Source organism: Lingula anatina, chromosome 3 (assembly GCF_051362555.1).
Source record: "Lingula anatina isolate TDL-2025a chromosome 3, LinAna3.0, whole genome shotgun sequence".
Lineage (NCBI taxonomy): Eukaryota > Metazoa > Brachiopoda > Lingulata > Lingulida > Lingulidae > Lingula > Lingula anatina.
In genome coordinates, this window is record NC_141769.1 from 21,921,631 (window position 1) to 21,930,678 (window position 9,048).

Consider the following 9,048-nt stretch of genomic DNA (forward strand, 5'->3'; position numbering starts at 1 on the left):
AAAAAGTGAAAAAACAGCATACATTCCCTAAAAATGGCCCAATCATGCCGATTTTCGAACTTGACCTGCATATTATGAATATTCATCAGTTCTGTAAGTTTCAAGTCAAAAGGTACAATGGTTTTCCACTTATCGTGTTATCAGTGCTGCATATATGTTGAAAAAAGTGAAAAAACAGCATAAACTCCCTAAGAGTGACCCGATCATGCTGATTTTCGAACTTGACCTGCGTATTATGAATATTCATCAGTTCTGCAAGTTTCAAATCAAAAGGCAAAATGGTTTTCCACTTATCGTGTTATCGGTAAAAGTGCACGGCGACGACGGCGACGACAGCGACGGCGACGACAGACGCAGATGATGGCTATATGTACAGACACATCTGTGTCTGTACATAAAAAGGAAACACCCTTTACAAAAATCAACACCAGAAAAGAAAATGCTAAAAACAGTGTATCAGCAAATATACAACAAACAAACAAGCACCGGCAAGGAAGAAGGCATATGAAAACCTGCTTGGGTGGCCATGGATACGAAGGATCGCCAGGCCGTGAAGTATTTACTGGATTTGTACCATTTACAATAATGTTTGAGATAAGACACCAGTGAAAACATTTATTAAGCACATAGATTAATGTTTATTTATGTGTGTTTGTTGTGTGCTTCTTAACGATTCAGTCAGGCTCGTCTGTCAAAATATGCCATGAAATTGTAACGAATATGATTGGTATCGATGACAGAAATTACAAGTGTTGCTCATATGTCGACTCTGACAGGGTTTGGATTAGTTTATACAGCAAAGAAAGTTTAAATGGAAATGGACATGGTGGGAGATACTAGTCTCATTACATGTACATTTCAATGACCGGGGCGAATTGTTGACTTACCGAGGGCACATTTCTTGTGCCTCTAACATCTGGGCATACAAAAAACAGTATTTAAGGCGTATGACCAAGATGCTATTTCTTTAGGCATCTAAATCCCAAAATGAATGTGCAGAAGGTGTTATTGTATCTAAGTTTAACTCAATTTCAAATGGCATGTCAACTATAATTGAAAATATCTTCGAGTAGTATTTTGATTTTATATTCTAAAGACAATTAAGTTTCCTTTTTACATTAAAAATAAATAAATAAATCAGAAAGGGGATATTGCATGTTTATGTTGGGTTCATCTATAAAATGTATTAAATAGTCCAGAGTAATGATTTAGACGATACAATTTTTTACATTAGCGTCCAACCAGTATTTCGGAGATTAAACCAATATGAAGTGATCAAGAAACTTCAAAATTAAGTTGTAGTTAATACTAGTGCAGTTGAAGATGATAGTCTAGATAATTTAAGGTGATCATATTGAGAAAAATGGCATTTATACTTATTTCAGTTGAGTTTTATACTTATTTCAATTATGTTTTACATGATTTTTCTCAAACTTGATTATCTTAATTTTATGTACTGTTGCTTTTTTTTTTTTTTTTGGTTGCGTTATCAAGGTAACATTTTCCTATGGGATGCCTGAACTGGAAGAAGTGCAGATGGAAGAGGAGGAAGATGCTGAAGAAGAGGGAATTAAAGGATCCTGATGATCCAACATGGGACTAAAACATGTGTTTAGAGTAAGCAGAATTTTAATCAGCTGATAATCATTCGTCTTATATTAAGCATTACAGGTGCATGATTTCTCTTTCATCAATTATTTTTCCATATTGGCGACACATAATGTAAATTTTGATTTGCTTTTTTAGACCTTTAAGATTATGAGCAACTGCCAGTATGATGTCTTGAAGAAGAGATTTTTTTTTTACTTGGAAGAGGAACTCCATGACTCTCCACCAAAAGACGAGGAACTTTTCTTGAGGGTCCAAAGCCGGGATGAGTTGGATAGTGAGAGACTTTTCCTGACTTTTGAGTGCTCCTTACAGGATATATTCAGTGAACCCATCTTGCCACTGTGACAAAGCATAATCTGTTGACTTCAAGCCATGTAGTACTGGCATGTATGCTATAATGCAGACAGATTGGAAGTCAAAGTGGTCTTTCCTCCCAAACCAAAGTTATATGCCTGATATTGAGAAGAAACCATTTTGGTCCAGCATTTACTTCTTAAATCTAAATTTAATGGCATCAAATGTATTATGGAATATGGTACTGGTGGCATATTGTGACTTCAACTTGATTTTAAACTACTGTGTTGTCATATTTTGTAAGATCACCAGTTGCAGAGTTTTGTGACTTTGTTACAGCATAAAATTCTGTATTTGGCAAATGACTGTATGTCTTTTCTTTTATAAAAGACCTTTCTTCTTTTTTAAAAGACCTTTCTTAAAAGACCTACAAAATGGTTTGAGTGAACACTTGTGCCTGTATTCAATTCTCCACTCAGCCATAATTTAGAATTCATGTAGGGAAGCCATACCTGTATTTTTTAAAGAAATATTTATACCTTTCTATTTATTCCCTGCACATCTTGGAAAAGTATGTGTGAATATCTTACCTATGAAACAATTTATGTTTGTGTAAGTTGGGTAAGGCCCTTCTTATGACACATTCCTTTGCATGGAGACTTTTGTGTCTGCTTACATGAGTCAATACACTGACAGAGAGGGGGATAATTTGTTGATCTGCAATGCCCATGGGTCTGCATGTACATCAGATTCTTAACATGATAGCCCGGCTGTTAATAAGTCTCTCTCAAAAATGTTACCATACTATAATGTGTACTGCACAATGTGAAAGTTTGTGAATGCTTGAATGGAAGGCTTATTTATGAAGAGGACATTAATAAGTATGAAAATAATTATGCATTTTAGCTTGCAATATCTGTGTATGTCTTATTCATTACGTGTGACAGGTAATAATAAAGATGATTTGGCCAAATTCTAAACTTATGTAGCAAACTTTGTTTATTCTTGTATTTTTGCCAAATATAAATAAAAGATGTTTCAATATTTTAACTTTTATTTCATTTATAATCTCTACCCAGTTAATACTACATTGATACTGCAGCTTATGCTTTTGCACATAACAATATGTTAAGTAATAATAATAGTTGGATGGTACATAATGTTAATATACTAAAGGGCTAGTTTTTAGAAAAACATGTTAGACATTAAAATATATTCTAAAAAAATATTTTCAAGAATTGCACAAGAATTGAATCTTTGGATGTATTTGGCAAAATTATAAAATTATTGAATAGTTGACAATGCCCAGAAAATAAAAGTCCTTGAGGCTCTCGCTGATCTCAGTCTTGTCACTTAAATACATGTACATGGGCATTATAATATAAAACTGTTCACTTGGTTTTGGTAAAAGGTGGTGGATTATGTGGTCATCAATGCAAATTCTTTTGTAGCAGTCTTTTTACACAACTTGTCACGCCAACATTGAAGTGATGCAGTATTGTAAGATTGGAGTGCTTCCTGGTATGAGTTTTCCAGATATAACTTGGCACTGTAATAGTAAAATTACATAAAATGGTTATAAAAAAAAATGTATTGATATTATCATAACAGCACTATTCTTTAACAAAAATCAACAAATTAGAGGGCATGATCACTACATGATAACCAGATTTTAATAAAGAAGCAAGTCTGATTATGGCAAAAAAATAATTAAATTTAAATAGCTATAGCTGTATTAAATCATAAAGGCCACAAGAAGAAATAACATAATCACACATGGTTTCAAAGAACTGATGTAAAAAAATCACACTATTATTCCCCACTTGGAAATAGAATTTTGACTAGCTAATTTATAGTACTAAACCATACCAAATGGCACTGTTCGCCCTCTAAAATACCAAAAATTTTAAGCGGGCCCAGAACCCCACGCCAACTAAAGGGGGAGGGGGGGGGGGGTCGGCTTTGCATCCGTGCCCCCCACCCCTTCAGATAATCCTGGATCCGCCCCTGTTACCTGCTGTACTGCTAAAATTATTAACATACCCAATCTCTCCACTCATGCTTGAAGGGGTGTATCACCCAGTTCCTCCTCTGAAAGGCTAAAAAATTCATTCCTTATAATCATATTCATTGACAATATTAAATTTACAAATAAGTTAAGTGTTGTACAAAGAACACCCTCTATCCCCACTACTCGAGTTACATTGTATATCTCATGGGATTCCCCTGCGGGAATATGGTGTGAGGTTAGTCTGCAAGTACTGGTAGATGACCACATTGGGCAGAAAAAGGGTATTCCTCCTGCTTTACAGAACCCTGCTTTACAGGGGCTAAGTGCACTACCTAACTTCATGTAACTAGTAGTACGTACCCAGTGCGAGTGGTTTGGGGACTGCGAGTGCGTTACCCGAGGAAACGTTTATTAGCAGTTATCTACGCTTTTTAACTTTCACTATCAGACATTTTGATTTCCACTGCCACCTTCCTATTTTAAATCACTTATAGTGAATATAACTCGCTTACCTGCAAGGATTCTGTGAACAATTACTCTTCCTCTTCACGCCCATGCTCACCTTTGAGTCAGACATGCTGTCTGCATTGTTTACATCTCGTATCTGAGTCGAGAAGCCGCGTTATTTCAAACTGTGTCAAGATGGCTGACGCCCGGGGTTTGAAAGGGGACGGTGAATATGATTCTTTTTTGCGATACTGATTAAGGCCATTTATCTGCCATTTTATGTTTTAAATATATCAATTGTTCTCAGATAAGTTCAAAAAGAAGCAATCCATGCACTAAGAAAGCATTTCAGATCCTATTTTTTGTCCCTTTAAGCCCCATGTTATATCACTTCAACACTCACTGTACCTCTTTGTGTCCTCTGTAAATCCCGTCAGCATCTGAACAATTTTCTCAGCAGACGACTTCAGTGTATATTTTTCCAGTAGATTTTTGTCATCCTCTATGAATGCTTCCTTTAACGGACCAATTATTCTTCCATTCAATATAACTCCTCGGGCGCCTGGCTGAAAGCCCAGGACTTGGGTGCTGAAGGCTGAGTGGAACTGCAGGAAAGCTACCGTCTGTACGCCCAGGGCCTTAAGGTACACCTCCATTACCATACCCTAGGATAAGTTAGACACGATTCTTTATCTAATTAAAAAGATACCACACATAAATACTGCCATAACTTAATGTTTGTCAACTAAGACCAGTGAACTATGAAAAACCTTTATTTATAATGTTATGGTTATAAGGGCCACTTATGTCTTCTAATTTTTTTCTGTAGTAATACTAGGCAGCAAAGCTGTCAAATGTACAGTTACATACATTAGTATGGCAACAAGCAGAACATAGACACAGGTAATTAGCACATATGTACCAAACCCCATATGACCTTTAGTGAGTAATGGATGGTGGTAACAGTAACCATTCAAACAACCACATGAGAGAGAGAGAGAGAGAGACAGGGAGAGATGCTTACACGAACTTCCAAGTCACTGAGTGACTTTGTCCCTTTCAGTATGGCATGTATGTTGTCCTCTTTCAGCAGCTAGGTTCAGGTGACAAAGCTCCTGGCAGTGTGTGGGACCCGAGTTACCAGTACTGTGTGGATGGCCAGTGGAATATGGCTGCCTTCATGCAACTTGGTAATGGGACAATACCAACTCTCAGGGTATGACTGTGCTTCTACAAAGATACACAGAATGGCTGATTATTTGATTGATTTTAAATATCTGAAAAATAAGTCATTTGACTGACAGATGCTTCGAACAGAATTAATAAGAAAAACATAAAATATGTAGCTGTATTAGACTGTGTTCACATGAAAAATCTATTTTCTAAAATTCTATTTGCGGTAGGTTGTGATCACGGTCTGTGCCCTGAATACCCCACGACGTAATTATGGGCAGCGCGAGCCAGTTACTTCCAAAGCTGTAATTAATTTTCGGCGCTGCCGAGAATTGATCATAAAAGATACATAAAAGTAGAAATATGGTGACTACAAGCAAGTGAAATCAATGCTTAATGTTATCTTAGATACATAATAACATCAACACATTATATACAATTATACATATCCATATACATATATCTTAATAAGTAAACCAGGTACTCCACCCTTTTGATATGGAAGAAGGGGAGGTGGGTGGGCTAATTACCTCTCATTTGAATTAGAAACTGCATAGAACTCTAATCAAATTTCAATGAATTTCATTTAATTTCTTTATTCTATTTCATTTCCACACAAATGAGGCCGTACAAAATCCCCGTTTTAGGCGAGAACACATGCACACTCATAGCACATACATTTGCTGGTAATTATGAGAGCAATTATAGCTCAATTGAATAGTTCAACATACTTTTTCTAAGTATTTAAAACTGCTTCTGAAAATTCTTTGCCTTTAATTACTTCACCGTTATAATTTGCAATACTTGGTCTTTTTTTAAAGCAATCCAGCTGCTTTTAAAATGTTATCAATGCATTGAAATTCATGCTGTCTTTGTTGCAGTCACTGCTGTGGCTCAGGTTGAATGAAACCACACTATTTATCTACACTCCTTGCATTAGTGGGCTTGATTTGATCTTAAAGTGCAATTTAAGATGACAAATAGTCTTACGTAATCTTAAAACATGAGTAAAACCATTTCTAGTCTGACAGCCAATTAAGTTGTCTGCCCTTACACATTCTCCTATTGTGAGCAGAGGTGTCCTCTATTGTGAGGGGAGGTATCCCCCATTGTGAGGGGATGAAACTGCTTGACCACTTAAGTAGATATCAGATCATTTTTGACCTTAAAAGCAGATTCAGTCCATTTTAAGACTACTATTAAGATTAAGATCGTGTAAGATCACCTGTGAACTTAAATTGCACTTTAAGACCAATTCTAGCCCACTAATGAATTGGTACACCAATGTTCTAATCTGACAAGCTATTGTATCTCTTGAAACTGACAAAAAGGGCATTCTGCTACCTATAAAAATTTATCCTGACCATTTGCATGATTTAATGATTTTGTTCTTTTTAAATATTCATTACAAAATGTCAACATACAATCTCCTACCTACAATATAAATTGTACAGTTATTCCATCTACACCTGGTCTTGTTTGCTTTAGTTTCTTTAATCATAATTATTGTGAAGTTCAAACTCTAGGCACTTCATTCAATGCAAAGCCTGTCCTCTTCATAAGTGACATGTAGCTTCAGTTGCAAGATCTTATAATGATGAGTATCTTGCTGACATATTTCCATTAAATAATTCACAACAATTGATGCATCTGACTGTGTTGTGTTTGGATGTGCTAGGTGGAATGTCCTTTTGAAAACATTATAATAAAAGGGAAAGTTCCCCTGTTGTAGACTAATATTGCACACCAGCAGTATTTATAAAACTATAACAAAAAATATCTTCATAAAGATCAGTTTGAAATCCTGTATATTTGCTGCACTAGGTCCATAAAAATTAGTCTTCCTATCATGTGAAGACATTCTTCACTGATGCAGTGGGTCTGCCTTCTAAGAAACTTATCTAATTTGCTGTTTAATCTTGTTGCAAACACACACATTCCTAAACTGCCACAACACTAATTATTCCAGGCTCACTAAGTGGCAATGACGGCCACAGGCACTGACTGTATCTCAAGATACATTCCAGAACACTCTATGATATTTACCAAATGTCTAACAGCACTGCAGAGGTGAGCTCTTCCAGCAGGTGAGGAAAGATTAGCCACCACCCAAATCGTAATAGGGTGCTGTCTGTCTCCTCTGAAAATTAAAAGAACAGAGTACATGAACAGTAGCAGTACAAACACAGTTTCCCTACCTTGACATTTCATATATACCATGCTAGCAGCTAGTGATGTGGTCAGCTCTTTGTCGGTCATATCAGTATATATGCCGGCTTTGTTCACGTCAATCAAACCTGAAATTGTGCCATGTAAACATATTTCAAACAATCTTTGTAATATATACTGTACTTGTAACTGTACTGTATACTGTACTGAAGAAAATCAGTTCATTCTAGCAATTCGGGAAGTAGCCTTTGGTAGAGTACCTGAAATAACTCATTAAAAACGTCATTAATAACATATTAAAGAAATAATAATTATATTCCATGTCAAGAGAAAGATTTGTAGAGTCTAACAATACCAAATTTATGAAAATCGGGCCAAAATTGGTCGAGTTATTAACAATTAAATAGGGACCCGTAAAACCGACTATTACCCAATTACCTCTATAGATCTATCACCGGACAGAAATTCGACCACGAACTCATACAGAATCGCACAATCACGCAAAAAAGCAGAGCAATAGACTTGTGAAAATCATTCGCAAATAATAAACACGTATGCTATTTACCATGATATTCAACATGCACTATCATCGTGTCGTCTGAGAATATTATGCACCGGAAACGCATCTGCGCAGACTCGGACTCCTTCTTGAGGAGAGTCGATGTAAACAAACAGTCGGGTAAACAGAAATCCCCCACCCCATTAATACTAGAAGCTCTAATTCCCATTGATTTGTCAAGGTCAACCCCCTCCTAGATTTTGAAACAATTGGCCGCACTTACACCATTTATCTGCACCAATATATTGACACCGCCAACGGTCTGGCATTAAAGAATAAAGTATAAACTATGCCGCATACCGAAGACAATACCGGTTCTTACTTATGAACCTGGACTAATCTCAACGCTTTACACTCACCGAAATTGATAGATGTGATTGGGGGGGGGGGGGGGGTAGGGGGGGTAGGGGGGGGGGAAGAAAACAGAACGCTCCCCCTCGGATTTGAACCCGGGGACTCTTGCACACCGGGGGGGCTACTCTACCAACTGAGCTAGCCAACCAAAGCTAACTCGACCACAAGGGATAACCGATCTTGACATCTTTAATTGACTGCCCTAGTGTGATAGTAGAGCTGGACCAATCGAGGCACTTTCGACACACTGCTTACCATGGTTCCAACAAATTCCAGCATTTTTAAATTACTTTCAAAGGACTAGAGCCGATTTTGATAGCTTGGACTTTCCGATTGTGGTAGTTGAGCTGGACCAATCACTGAGCTGCTAAAAAAAGTCAACTCGAACCCGGGGTCTCTTGTACACCGTGCGGGTGCTCTACCAACTGAG

The 9,048-nt window shown here is 36.9% G+C and overlaps 1 protein-coding gene and 1 long non-coding RNA gene across 10 annotated transcripts in view; one reads left to right on the forward strand and one right to left on the reverse strand.

Moving 5' to 3' along the window:
- The window catches only part of LOC106180064 (UDP-glucose:glycoprotein glucosyltransferase 2-like), a 28,003-nt gene extending 19,618 nt beyond the window's left edge, over positions 1–8,385 (reverse strand). For all 9 annotated transcript variants that reach the window (XR_015333424.1, XM_087008429.1, XM_087008425.1 and 6 more), the window contains exons 1-4: positions 8,271–8,385; positions 7,583–7,676; positions 5,388–5,593; positions 4,772–5,028 (exon numbers count right to left, since the gene is read on the reverse strand). Coding sequence is in view for 8 of the 9 variants with exons in the window: in XM_087008429.1 (XP_086864555.1) it covers positions 4,772–5,025 (254 nt within the window). In the remaining variant the exon portion in view is untranslated. The remainder of the gene's footprint in view (positions 1–4,771; positions 5,029–5,387; positions 5,594–7,582; positions 7,677–8,270) is intronic.
- LOC106157412 (uncharacterized) lies at positions 31–2,889 on the forward strand. Its single transcript, XR_001237808.3, has 3 exons — positions 31–555; positions 1,495–1,617; positions 1,747–2,889. It is a non-coding gene; the product is annotated as an uncharacterized LOC106157412 (long non-coding RNA).
- Positions 8,386–9,048: the final 663 nt, after the last annotated feature.